General features: G+C 42.8%; 1 protein-coding gene across 2 annotated transcripts in view; it reads left to right on the top strand.

The window, feature by feature from the left end:
* The window catches only part of LOC137519580 (acid-sensing ion channel 1C-like), a 93,390-nt gene that overhangs the window by 34,186 nt on the left and 44,728 nt on the right, over positions 1 to 14,476 (top strand). For both annotated transcript variants that reach the window (XR_011021018.1, XM_068238557.1), the window contains exons 4-6: positions 3,033 to 3,183; positions 7,333 to 7,398; positions 10,269 to 10,422. Coding sequence is in view for 1 of the 2 variants with exons in the window: in XM_068238557.1 (XP_068094658.1) it covers positions 3,033 to 3,183; positions 7,333 to 7,398; positions 10,269 to 10,422 (371 nt within the window). In the remaining variant the exon portion in view is untranslated. The remainder of the gene's footprint in view (positions 1 to 3,032; positions 3,184 to 7,332; positions 7,399 to 10,268; positions 10,423 to 14,476) is intronic.

Here is a 14,476-nt window from a genome sequence, read left to right on the forward strand (position 1 = left end):
CAGAGCATGATGCTGCCACCACCATATTTGACAGTGGGGATGGTGTGTTCAGAGTGATGTGCAGTGTTAGTTTTCCGCCACACAAAGCGTTTTGCATTTTGGCCAAAAAGTTCCATTTTGGTCTCATCTGACCAGAGCACCTTTTTCCACATGTTTGCTGTGTCCCCCACATGGCTTGTGGCAAACTGCAAATGGGACTTCTTATGCTTTTCTGTTAACAATGCCTTTCTTCTTGCCACTCTTCCATAAAGGCCAACTTTGTGCAGTGCATGACTAATAGTTGTTTTATGGACAGATTCCCCCACCTGAGCCGTAGATCTCTGCAGCTCGTCCAGAGTTACCATGGTATATGGAAACACACTAAACACACACCTAAACCAGGTCTGTGACTCTAGATTCTAGACCTTGAAGACGGTGCCAACTTCTGCAGGTACACCACTCCTGCCCAACGTGCTTTTAAACCAGGAAAGAAGACGGCACACAGACGGCTATTTCAAGTAATCTGTATTGGATGCATACAGTTACAGAGTGTCCTGACACTCTGTAACTGTATGCATCCAATACAGATTACTTGAAATAGCCGTCTGTGTGCAGAGTCACCATGGGCCTCTTGACTGCATTTCTGATCAGCGCTCTTCTTGTTCGGCCTGTGAGTTTAGGTGGACGGCCTTGTCTTGGTAGGTTTACAGTTGTGCCATACTCCTTACATTTCTGAATGATCGCTTGAACAGTGCTCCGTGGGATGTTCAAGGCTTTGGAGATCTTTTTCTACCCTAAGCCTGCTTTACATTTCTCAATAACTTTATCCCTGACCTGTCTGGTGTGTTCTTTGGACTTCACGGTGTTGTTGCTCCCAATATTCTCTTATACAACCTCTGAGGCCGTCACAGAGAAGCTGTATATGTACTGACATTAGATTACACACAGGCGCACTCTATTTAGTCATTAGCACTCATCAGGCAATATCTATGGGCAACTGACTGCACTCAGACCAAAGGGGGCTGAATAATTACGCACACCCCACTTTGCAGTTATTTATTTGTAAAAAATGTTTGGAATCGTGTATGATTTTCGTTCCACTTCTCACGTGTACACCACTTTGTATTGGTCTTTCACGTGGAATTTCAATAAAATTGATTCATGTTTGTGGCAGTAATATGACAAAATGTGGAAAACTTCAAGGGGGCCAAATACTTTTGCAAGCCACTGTACATATGTGTTTTAAGGAGAGCGAAGGGGAAAAAAGAAGGCAGAGAAAAGAGGAAAGTTTATGAAACCATTCAGGAAAGTCAGAAAATGAAAACATTTTTTCCCCTCCTATCACATGTATGTAAAATAAAGCGAAAAATAAAATCCATAATAAGATGCTAATGATTTTGAGCTTAAACAAATGTTATGTTAATTTTATGCAGCGTGGACTTGCTCTTTACCTGTCAATATAATAAAACAATGCTTTCTATATCAGATCTGGCTTCCATTTTCCATTCACTGCAATAATCTATGAAATACCGCAGGAATCTTTAAGATACCAAATTAAATACCACGTGAGGGAAAAATCTTTTGTGACTTGTCATGAAGTTATTTGATAATGTAAAAAAAATATATATTTTACCTCACATGAAATTTGTACCAAACAGGTCTTAGGGAATCGAGCCCTTAAAGGACAACTGAAGTGAGAGGTAGAAGGAGGCTGGCATATTTATTTCCTTTTAAGCAATACCAGTTGCCTCGCTATCCTAAAGGTACATACACACATCTGATTTTTTTCAAACGACCAGTCCTTCAGACAGGTCATTTGGATGTCAAATTGGGCGTGTGTGCAAACGATCGTTTGGCTGATAAGACTGATTTTGACCGATCCGCCAAGCAGATCCGTCAAAACCAGAGTTATCAGCTGAATGACCGTTTGTACACATGCCCGATTTGACGTCCAAATGACCGGTCTGAACGACCGGCCGTTTGGAGAAATCAGACGTGTGTACGCACCTTAAAGGGACACTTAAGTCAAACAAAAAAAATGAGTTTTACTCACCTAGGGCTTCCAATAGCCCCCTGCAGCTGTCCGGTGCCCTCGCTGTCTCCCTCCGATCCTCCTGGACCTGCTGGCAGCCACTTCCTGTTTTGGTGACAGGAGCTGACAGGCTGGGGGAGCGAGTGATTCTTCACATTCCCAGACAGTAGCACCCTCTATGCTGCTATATGGTATATGATATATGCTATAGCAGTATAGATGGCGCTATTGTGGCCAGGAACGCGAGGACTCACTCGCGTCCCCAGCCTGTCAGCTCCTGTCACCGAAACAGGAAGTGGCTGCCGGCGGGGCCAGGAGGATCAGAGGGAGACGGCGAGGGCACTGGACAGCTGCAGGGGGCTATTGGAAGCCCCAGGTGAGTAAAACTCTTTTTTTTTTTTACTTAAGTGTCCCTTTAATACTTTTATCCATAGACCCTGAGCAAGCATCCAGCAGATCAGGTGTTTCTGACATTATTATCAGATCTGAGGAGATTAGCTGCATGCTTGTTTCTGGTGTGACTCAGACAGTATTGCAGCCAAATAGATCAGCAGGGCTGCCAGGAAACCTGTATTGTTTAATAGGAAATAAATATGGCAGCCTCCATATCCCTCTCACTACGGTTGACCTTTAAGCTAAATACTCACCACTCATCGGAAGGAGATGGATCCAGCGACGCCCCCCTGATGACGAGCGTTCTCTGATCCATCTTCCGGCCGGCGGCTATGCTCAACATCACGTGACATTACACGACAGGCAAGAAAGGGAAGTCAAGCGATGGTGGCACTTTGCGCTGAGTCATCATTCGCATGCTCGTGTGGCTGTACCCATATCACAAGATCGCTGAAATGCTTGCTCAAAAAAACGCCGGTCGTAGGGAAAATCGTTGGGAAAATCAATGGTGAAAATCGCGTCATGGCTACGAGCCTGTAGTCTTCATCGTTATTACATTTGTCAATTTATGGTCTTCCAGTCTTGTTGTCCTCATGTATAATGGCAAATCTCTCCTCCTCCACCACAGCTGACGTACCTTCCCCCTCCATGGGGGGATTGCAAGAGCAGCCCCTTTGTGTCGCCATATTTCAAGAACTATAGCATTACCGCCTGCCGCATTGAGTGCGAGACACGCTACGTGCTGAAGGAATGCAGCTGTCGTATGGCCCACATGCCAGGTAAGGACTGGTGCATTGTGGGTAATCAGAGATATAAAGATGGTTGTGGTTGGAATCTACTGGTGGGAATATAGAGTCGAGAGTGTGTGTGTGGTGGGGGTCCACAGATCATCTAATATTGTGCTGGCAAAAAGGCTTAATGCACACTTGACCTGAAGCATAGTGTTGTTTCCGAAGAATTTATGCCCGTCATTTACAATTAGTGGTGGGCAGAAATTATATCTAACAGGCACAGAAGGGGGGACAAAGAGAGGAACAGAGGGGTAAAAAGAGACACACAGAGGCGGACCAAGATAAGTACAAAGGGGGGCAAATGAGCACGGGAGAACTAATGGGCGGAGGGAGGGACAGGCACAGAGGGGGAACAAAGGGCACTGAAGAGGACAAACAGGCACAAAGGGGGACACTAGAGGCAAAAGGGGGGCAAATACAAGGTAAAGGGGACAGAGATGGCACATCGTTCTGACTTAAAGAGAACCTGAACTGAAAATTAAAAGTCAAAATAAACATAAACACGTCATACTTACCTCCCATGTAGTCTACTCATCAATCTCTTTCTCCTCTCCTGCATCCTGTTTGCCCACTAATATCAATGGAATTCTCCCTCCTCCATTTTGAAAATGGCCATTACACCATAACAGCTTCCTGGTCAGCACACTGTTAAACTGTTATATTGCTCACCGAGCCATAGGGAAACATGGACATTATCTTGCACATTCAGTTGTAACTGACAGCAGCTGATATATAACTGACAGCAACAGGTATATTTCAGTTCTGACAAAGTATTGTCAGAACTGGAAGGGATCCCTGTATAAAGAAAATGGTTGGCAGATGATCTGATAGTCTGCCTTACACGCCCCACTAAATCCCTTTCCACATTGACTGGCTTACTTAATCAATGCGGACATGTGTCAGGACTTAAGATTAATACTACCAAATCCAAAGCCCTAAATATCAACCTTCCTTTTCGCCTAATGCAAGCTCTTCAAGACACATTTGAATTCCACTGGGAGCAACAAAAACTTAATATCCCAACTAACTGGTTGGCATACGGAAAATAACATCCCAACCTAGGTAGACATAGAAAGCCATATAGTACACCCAACTTACTTTGGATCTCCTCTCGTACCCGAACATCAATTTCTAATCCTATCATTAGTCATTCCCTCAAGATGTAGGACACATGCAAATATTCATCTAGATTGCTCTCTCCAGATAGACCGCTGGCATCCTTTATAGGTCACCCTGAGTTCCCAGCTGCATTAGCTAATCCAAAAGCATATCTATGGTGGATAAATAAGAATCTTACCAAAGTCCATGACTGATCTTCAGCTTCAGGACCACTTACTCTAGCCCATCTGCAAGAAACTAACCAACTTCCTCGCGCTGAATCGTTCCACTATATGCAGATTATCCGCTTTGTCAGGCACCATCTTTCTTACTCTAACTCTCCTCTCTCAAAGACCACTTTCGAAAAAAAATTGTGCCAGGGATCCCCTCTCGCCTGGAGTTATTTTTTTAAACTGCAGAGAACTCACACTTAAACGCAACACATTAAAACCGATATATATCCAAAAGTGGGAAAAATATCTCAATATTTATATCGATCAAGAGGATCTCTCTGCTATCTGGAGCAATATACCTACAACCTCGGGTAATGCAGACCTATTGGAAATAAACTGTAAGGTGTTATTCCGATGGTATTTAGAATAATATAGACTAGCCAAATTTAATACAACTAATACGCCAAACTGCTTCAGGGGTTGTTCCTTGCCGAGGGAAACATGGGCATATATGGTGGTCAAGCAAAATAGTCCGTAGACTGTGGATGAGGGTATGCACCTGGGCATCTTTACTACATGCCCATGTACCTAGACACCCTGCCCATACCCTTAAGCCTTTCATACACAGATTTATCCCAGACCCAAAACTCTCTAATTAATTGTATATTTATAGCCACTAAACTTACTATAGCAGATGCCTGGAACTCCACAGCCCTATCACTAGACCAAGTCAAAAACAAACTGGGGCGGATCCTGTTCTTCGAGAAATTAAGAGCTAGAGTTGAGGATACAATGGCTAAATTCAATAGAATCTGACTGGCTACCCCTTATTGAGTATCTCTACGGCCCAGACTATAGCAATTGGGTTAAGGATACTTGACATCTCACTATCTAACTGTAACAAGATCCATGGCCCCTAGCCTTACTGTAGACCATTCCTCGTCCTCCACTCCCTCTTCTCTTTATTCTATCTCTACTTTCTCACCTTCTATCTCAATTTAAATGATACAGTTTACATAATGGCACTTAACTCCATAGATAAAGTCGACATATTACCCACGTCAGCCAATCACTAAAATAACTAAACAGTTGTCCCCCCCATATGCCCCTCCCCCTAGTGCACAAGTTAAAATTATCAATCTCCAACCACACTGGTGGCTGGACCATTTAGATTCTTATACACTACAGGTAAGGGGTTCAGTCCGCCCAGACTTTTAAGATTTTATGAATGGGTGGACCCTACCCCACTTCAATGAAGTACTAGGTCAATCTACTTCCCATTCCATTTTACTATATTTGTTGATCAACGCCTGTTGCCGCCTCACAAGTCAAGATTTGTGTTGATTTTGATTCCTCATCCTCATTTTTCATGATGTTAACCGTTGACTTTGTCTCTACTTTATTTGTATTCTGATAAACTGTTATCAATATTTTTTACTGTATACTTTAATTCAATATTTGTAAGCTACTGATACAAAATACCTGTCAATGTATGCTTTGTTTCTCTTACAATTTTTAATAAAAATGATTGAAAACAAAGAAAAGGGTGAGCTTCTGAGATGAACTGACGGTGAGGTAAGTATGTAATATTCATCTGCAGCTACGTCATGTGTTTCTTTTAAAGAATTTTACTCAGTTCAGGTTCCCTTTAAGAATGGATTCAGGTTAAGAAGGAACCTACAGTCCTCATCTTGTTCGTTAACCGAGGACTACCTGTACATGAAATGAATAATTATACACATTGCATGTGCCAGCTTCCTGCCTTACTTAAACCTGTGAAGAGAAATCTTTCCCAAGGAAGCACAGACAACATATTTAGTAGCAAAATTAGAAAAAGTGAAAAGCCTGTTGTTAATGCCCCCCCCCCCCCCCCCTTCCTGATTAGGTGATTCTGCTAATCAGATTCAAAGATTAGTCATGAATTAGGACATATTCTTCTCAGTACTGGATACTGTATGTACTCGCATATAAGCCTAATTTTTCAGCACAAAAAAAATGTGCTGAAAAGTTACCCCTTCGGCTTATATGCGGGTCAAGTGGACCAGAACGGATGGTGGAGCAGGTTTTGTTACTGGCAGAGGAGATTAAGGATTGTGCACTAGTGATCCTGCTCTTGCCAGCTGGCTTGCATAAAACAAAGATGGGACGGCACACTACTGGCTGCAAAACTTTTGCTGTATTGGATAGGCAAGAACACTACATGTTACGGATAAAACTATCCTTCATCAGGTGTCAAGGCGTTTGACACCTGATGAAGGATATTTTTATCTGTAGTGTTTTTGTCCATCCAATACAGAAAAAGTTTTGCAGCCAGTAGTGTGCCGTCTCATCTTTGTTTTATGCAAGTTTGCAAGCTGTGTGAGCAATCCAGCTGAGGCTAGGCACCGGCAACCTTCCAGGCTTATCAGACCTGTGATGCTGTTCACCTAGCTATTCCAATTACACTCTTGCCAGCTGGCTCCCTGCTGTGTCTGTGCCCCCATCCCCTGCAACATGGTGTGCAGAGTGCGCTGCTCAAGACTACCTGTGTCCCCTAGCTTGTGAATCAGAGCGTGCAAGCATTGTGTCAGTGGTGCAATGATCAGGGATTCTTCCTGTGTGGCAATCGCTGTATCTCATATCTATGACGCCATTTAGTGGCATCTTAAGACACAGCTGTATCAACCTTGGGGTACATCTGGTTATTGGGAAAGGGGCTGACTTGTACTTGGGGAACATCTGACTACTGTGTAGTGGGCTATACTGTGTGGGGGCTTATACGTGAGTGAACTTTTTCCTGGTTCCTGAGGGAAACATGGGTACCTCGGCTTTTACGCGGGTCGGCTTATATGCAAGTATATACAGTAATCTAATCTCTCTTCTGCAGGAACAGAGAAGGTCTGCACTCCGGTGGAGTACATGGAGTGTGCGGAGATCCAGTTAGAGAATATAGGTTAGTATCTTTATAAAGCATCATATTATACTGTCATATTATCATATTATTACAGATAAATAAATAAGAAGTGCAAGAATCGTATTTAAAGAGAATCTGTAACGGCAAAATTTCCCCTGGGGGGGTACTCACCTCGGGTGGGGGAAGCCTCAGGATCCTAATGAGGCTTCCCACGCCGTCCTCCGTCCCTCGGGGGTCTCGCTGCAGCTCTCCATACAGTGGTGACGTCAATATTTACCTTCCCAGCTCCTGCGCAGGCGCTCTGACTGCTGTCGGCTCCGAAGTAGGCGGAAATACCCGATCGCCGTCGGGTCTGCTCTACTGCGCAGGCACAAGTCTCCGGCGCCTGCGCAGTAGAGCGGACCCGACTGAGATCAGGTATTTCCATCTACTTCTGAGCCAAAAGCAGCCACAGCGCCCCCGCTGGAGCCTGCAAAGGTAAATATTGAATTGACAGTTGGGTCTGTCGCCGGCTGTTCGGAGGGCTGCAGTGAGACCCCCGTGGGACAGAGGACGGCGTGGGAAGCCTTATTAGGATCCTGAGGCTTCCCCCACCCGAGGTGAGTACCCCCCAGGGGATATTTTTGATGTTACAGTGTCTCTTTAAAGAGACACTGAAGCGAAAAAATAAATAAATTATGATATAATGAATTGTATGTGTAGTACGGATAATTACTAGATCATTAGTAGTAAAGAAAATATTCTCATATTTTTATTTTCCTTTATATAGTTTGTTTTTGTTTTGTTTTTTAAAACATTGCATCATGCTCTAATATTTGCAGTTTACACACTACTCAGCATTCTATTTGATTTTACAGAGCAGGCTACTGAACTTTTGAACTGTCCTCAGCAGAAAAAAAATTATACAGTGCCAGACACTTGAGATAATAAGCTTCAGAAGACAGAGCTCTCTGTGACTTTGAAAGTGGTGGAGCTTAGTGGCTCTTTTGCATAGATAACAACTGGAGTTTCTTAACTCTTCCTGTACTGGAAACAATATTAGACTTATGTCTCTGCTCCTAATGTTTTATTTCTTCGCTGTACTACACATATAAATCATTATATCATAATTTTTTTTCGCTTCAGTGTCTCTTTAATAATAGTAAGCACAAATTCTTATGCAGCAGGAGAGACAGACCTGCAGATTCTAACTCACTGTGTAGTTAGTAGAAGAACATGAAACATTACAGATATGAGAGATGAGACTAATGGCAGTAGATCGCTTGGTAACCTGGTCATGGACAGAGCCAGATCATCCACAAGGCAAACCTAGGCAGTTGCCTAGGGCTTTGAGAGAGTCTAGGGGCCTGGTGGATGCTAGCCCGAGCCAAATCTTATTAAAGAGAATCTGTACTCTCAAATTCTTACAATAAAATGTATACCATTCTATTCATTATGTTCTCCTGGGCCCCTCTTTGCCGTTTCTGCTGCAATCTCATGTTGCAGTATACTACAAGTTTTTATCACATAGAGAATTATCTGCTCTCCAGTCTGGGATTCTCACAGTTCTCAGCATGTGACAGGCAAGCTCCCTTCCCCTCAGAGAGCTCTGTTTGTGAGTAGTAAAGAAAGCATGCACACAGAGCCTGGAGGGGGCGTGTATAACTTCTCCCTATCACAGCAGAGGCAGCACATTCCTCCCTAGGTTGACAAAGCTTGACAAAGAAAAGAAGATTAGATATTTTACAGAGACACTGCAACTAGAAAAGGCTGCAGTAATCAAGAACACATTAGAACAGGTATAGGAACTTATAGGATAGAAGAAATAGGAACAGGTAAACAGGTAACCATCAGCGATGGGAAAAAAAACTGCTATCTTTACTAGGGCCCCATCTTAATCAATTTCTGGTTATGGTAGAGAGGAGGACGGGTAGGTGATTTGAAAGACAAATAATCTGAAGGACTGTTGTAGTCGGGATACGTCTAGGAGAAGTGTGATGAGCACCTACTGGTGGCTGAGGTGAGCTTATCTGGGGTGTGAATTCTGAGGAACCCTCTGGTCTTCACTAGAGCATTCCACAAGGAATGATGGACCAACACCACAAGTTGGTGGTGGATCTCAGTCTCTTGGGGTTTATTTGAATTCAACACCATAACCAATATAAGTCAGACAGCCACAGTATCTGGATGAGTATGTAAATGTAGTCAGAGCTGGAGGCAGGACATCAGGTGAGCAGAAGAGGTCAAAGACGATGGCCTCAAAGGGGATGGGCACTTGTCAAAATGTCATTTGATCTAAATTTCAGAACATTATTTTTAGTTGCAAAAGTCTGATTTCACATAAAATGGTTGTATTTAAACAATATCTCAAGTAAAAAAAACAAAGCTTAGATACCTACCTCATTATTGGGCAGCCTCTGGATGGTCTGAAGGATTCCCAGATCCTCCCGCAACCCACTGTACAAGTGTAGGGTTCCGCTATACCCATTTCACACAGCACAAGTCATACCATATATGTTTCTTCCAGCCATGAGCAGCCGTGCTGAGCATGTGCAAGCAAGGTCTGCACATGCCTGGCAGAATGAAGAGCTTGTGCATGGAGGAAAAAAGCTGTGCATGAGGGGCTTTTGTCTACTCGACATGTGTGGACCTTGCTTGTGTATGCGCAGTTCAGATGACCTTGTCCATGACCAGGAGCTGAAGAGTCCCTGTGCTGTTTCCCCCCTTTTCTGTCTTAAGGTATACTTTAATCAGTTTGATTACTAAGCTGTTAGTATTTTTAAGTCTTAGTGTGGAGAAATAAGTTGACAGGTTATGGAATGGTTACGGAGCTTTTCAGCGCCCTTAACTCGGATTTCAACCATGGACAACAGAACTTTAGGCACTACTGTTCTACATGACAGATATCACTCGCTTATTTCTCCTTTTAGATAGGATGGCGGAGCAGGATGAAAAGGTGTGTCCCTGTGAGACTCCCTGCAAGCTGATCCGTTTCGGGAAGGAACTGTCCATGGTCAGGATTCCCAGCAAAGCCTCTGCCAAATATTTGGCGAAAAAGTATAACAAGACAGAAGAATATATTGCGTGAGTTTCCCGCCTTCTCTCTATCCATCACCTGCTCCAGACCAAGTCAGGACCACTGACTGTTGTGTCACATCCATGCCACAGTACAACCTCCTACCCAACTATCAGATCTGCTCAGGGACATATGAGGATGGTTCATGTTGGCTTGGGATCTTGTCCGTCACTTTGATCCACATAGGGGGGACACCGTGCCGCACCCAATAATCAGAGTGTCGGACAGTGGCATAGCTAAGTAGCTGTGGGCCCCGATGCAAGTTTTACAATGGGGCTCCCAAGCATTATATAAATAACAATTGATACGGCGCAACAACAACTGCCAATGGCATCTACAGTGTCAGAGGAGCAAGAGGGGGATGGGTAACAGTTTGTTAATGATTACCACTATTCAAAGCATCTATAGAAGTGATCATTACCAGCATAGGACCAATTAAGAGCTTATTCTGCAGTTGAGGGAGGGCTCTTTGGGGCCCCTCTGGCCCAAGGGCCCCGATGCAAACTCTGAAACCCCTATTGCTGCGCCCCTGGTGTCGGACATAGTCTGACACTCTGAACAGAAGAAGATGGTGCTGTGCCAGATTTTATCGGCAGCAGCGCCATCTAGCAGCAGGCCACATTTTACCATGCCAGACTATCTCCGACATTGGGCCTATAGAGGAAAAGGCCAATGTCCCATGTGGGCCAATGTCCCACATGAGATAGGGATAACTGTAAAGAGAGCTAATGCATGAGACAAACCATAGAGATGAGCACGAATTTCACATAATCGTCATTTTGTATCGTAATTTGCAAAATCGTAATTAGAGATGGCCCGAACCTCCGATTCGCGAACTTTCTCTTGGGTATATCATAATGGTACATGCTAGGCTGGCTTCGGCATGTAGCATTGTAGTGTGTTGTGTTGGTGGTATAATGGTTAGGATAGCAGCCTACAGAGCGGTAGGCCTGGGTTCTATTCCTGGCCAATGTGAGTTAGCTTTTGACATACTACAAATCCTTAAGCAAGCTCATTTTTCTCTTATATATATTATAATGGTACATGCTAGGCTGGCTTCAGCATGTAGCATTGTAGTGTGTTGTGTTGGTGGTATTATGGTTAGGATAGCAGCCTACAGAGTGGTAGGCCTGGGTTCTATTCCTGGCCAATGTGAGTTGGCTTTTGACATACTACAAATCCTTAAGCAAGCTAATTTTTCTCTTGGATATATCATAATGGTACATGCTAGGCTGGCTTCAGCATGTAGTGTTGGTGGTTGTATAGTGGTGCGGTGAAGAGAGCTACCTACCAAGCACTCAGACCTGGGTTCAATTCCCGGCCAAGGTATGTAAGCTGGCTTTTGACATACTACAAATCCTTAAGCAAGCTCATTTTTCTCTTGGATATATCATAATGGTACATGCTAGGCTGGCTTCAGCATGTAGTGTTGGTGGTTGTATAGTGGTGCGGTGAAGAGAGCTACCTACCAAGCACTCAGACCTGGGTTCAATTCCCGGCCAAGGTATGTAAGCTGGCTTTTAAAATGCTACAATTCCCTGGAAGACAAGACCCTCCGGGAGGAGGGAGTGAGGGAGGAATATAAGGAATAAAAATCAGCTGGGAACAAGCCTACAAGAGCCTAACTAAGTTCTCCCTAGCTGAGTCTGTCAGCAGCTGTCCCTTAACTAATTACTGTAGGCAGACAAGTGAGTAAAACGGCAGGAGAACCTTGCCTTTTATAAGGTAGGGTGGGGCTCCAGCAGTGAGTGTAGTCTGATTGGCGACAATGTGCCTGCTGACTGTGACGTAGAGGTTCAAAGTTGAGCTCAATGGAGCATTATGAGGCGAATCAAACTTCCGCAAAAGTTTGCCTTTGCCGGCGAACGCGAACCACCCAAAGTTCGCTGGCAAACCGCTCGGGCCATCTCTAATCGTAATGCGAAAATTCGAGAAAAAACATAATTTTACATGGAAACGTAATCAGCATCCGTAATTTCTCAGTTTTGTGCAATTTTCACGTAATTTTGTGCCGACTTTAGAGGTAATAGTCAAGCCTCCCATACATGCTATATCACCAATGCAATGTTAAGGAGAATCGTGGGAACAAGTTAAAAAAATAATTTTTCAAAAAGACCTTGTAGTTTTTGAGAAAATCAATTTTAAATATGCAAAAGATAAATATTTTTTAAACGGTTAGTTGAAAAAACTGTTTTTCTTTGCAATTTTAAAAAATAATATTCTAAAAAACTACAAGGCAGTTTTTGGCTTGTTGCCACTATTCCCCTTAACATGCCTAGCAGTTCTGGTGATGATAGCATGCATCGGGCTTTGCTTTAGCAGGTCGGCACGAAATTACGCAAAAATTATACGACAGAATGGATTACACAAAATCAATTGAGTTTACAAATAGTAATTATGTATTGCCAAAATTGCCAAAATTTACAAGAAATGTTTCATAATGGTAATTAGCAGATTGCAATCATCACTAATAAACAAATAAGGATAAATAATTCATGAGATAAACAGATAAAGGCCCATATGCAATTACGGTTTTCTCCTGAGTTTGCTCCAAAGTGATATTTTTAAACTCGTCAATAAAATGCCTTTTAACCACTTCAGGACCACAGTCTTTTCGCCCCTTAAGGACCAGAGCCTTTTTCTCCATTCAGACCACTGCAGCTTTCACGGTTTATTGCTCGGTCATACAACCTACCACCTAAATGAATTTTACCTCCTTTTCTTGTCACTAATACAGCTTTCTTTTGCTGCTATTTGATTGCTGCTGCAAATTTTAGTTTTTATTATATTCATCAAAAAAGACATGAATTTTGGCAAAAAAATGACTTTTTTAACTTGCTGTGCTGACATTTTTCAAATAAAGTAAAATTTCCTATACATTTGAGCGCGAAAGTTATTCTGCTACATGTCTTTGATAAAAAAAAAACCATTCAGTGTATATTTATTGGATTGGGTAAAAGTTATAGCGTTTACAAACTATGGTGCCAAAAGTGAATTTTCCCATTTTCAAGCATCTCTGACTTTTCTGCGCACCTGTCAGGGTTCATGAGGGGCTAAAATTCCAGGATAGTACAAATACCCCCCAAATGACCCCATTTTGGAAAGAAGACATCCCAAAGTATTCAGTGAGAGGCATGGTGAGTTCATAGAAGATTTTATTTTTTGTCACAAGTTAGCGGAAAATGACACTTTCTGACAAAAAAAAGAAAAAAAAAAAGTTTCCATTTCTTCTAACTTGCGACAAAAAAAAATGAAATCTGCCACAGACTCACTATGCTCCTCTCTGAATACCTTGAAGTGTCTACTTTCCAAAATGGGGTCATTTGTGGGGTGTGTTCACTGTCCTGGCATTTTGGGGGGTGCCTAATTGTAAGCACCCCTGTAAAGCCTAAAGATGCTCATTGGACTTTTGGCCCCTTCGCGCAGTTAGGCTGCAAAAAAGTGCCACACATGTGGTATTGCCGTACTCAGGAGAAGTAGTATAATGTGTTTTGGGGTGTATTTTTACACATACCCATGCTGGGTGGGAGAAATATCTCCGTAAATGACAATTGTTTAATTTTTTTTACACACAATTGTCTATTTATAGAGATATTTCTCCCACTCAGCATGGGTATGTGTAAAAATACACCCCAAAACACATTATACTACTTCTCCTGAGTACGGCGATACCACATGTGTGGCACTTTTTTGCACCCTAACTGCGCTAAGGGGCCCAAAGTTCAATGAGTACCTTTAGGATTTCACAGGTCATTTTGAGAAATTTCGTTTCAAGACTACTCCTCACGGTTTAGGGCCCCTAAAATGCCAGGACAGTATAGGAACCCCACAAATTACCCCATTTTAGAAAGAAGACACCCCAAGGTATTCCGTTAGGAGGATGGTGAGTTCATAGAAGATTTTTTTTTTTGTCACAAGTTAGCGGAAATTGATTTTAATTGTTTTTTTTCACAAAGTGTCATTTTCCGCTAACTTGTGACAAAAAATAAAATCTTCTATGAACTCACCATACTCCTAACGGAATACCTTGGGGTGTCTTCTTTCTAAAATGGGGTCATTTGT

This window comes from Hyperolius riggenbachi, chromosome 5 (assembly GCF_040937935.1).
Source record: "Hyperolius riggenbachi isolate aHypRig1 chromosome 5, aHypRig1.pri, whole genome shotgun sequence".
Lineage (NCBI taxonomy): Eukaryota > Metazoa > Chordata > Amphibia > Anura > Hyperoliidae > Hyperolius > Hyperolius riggenbachi.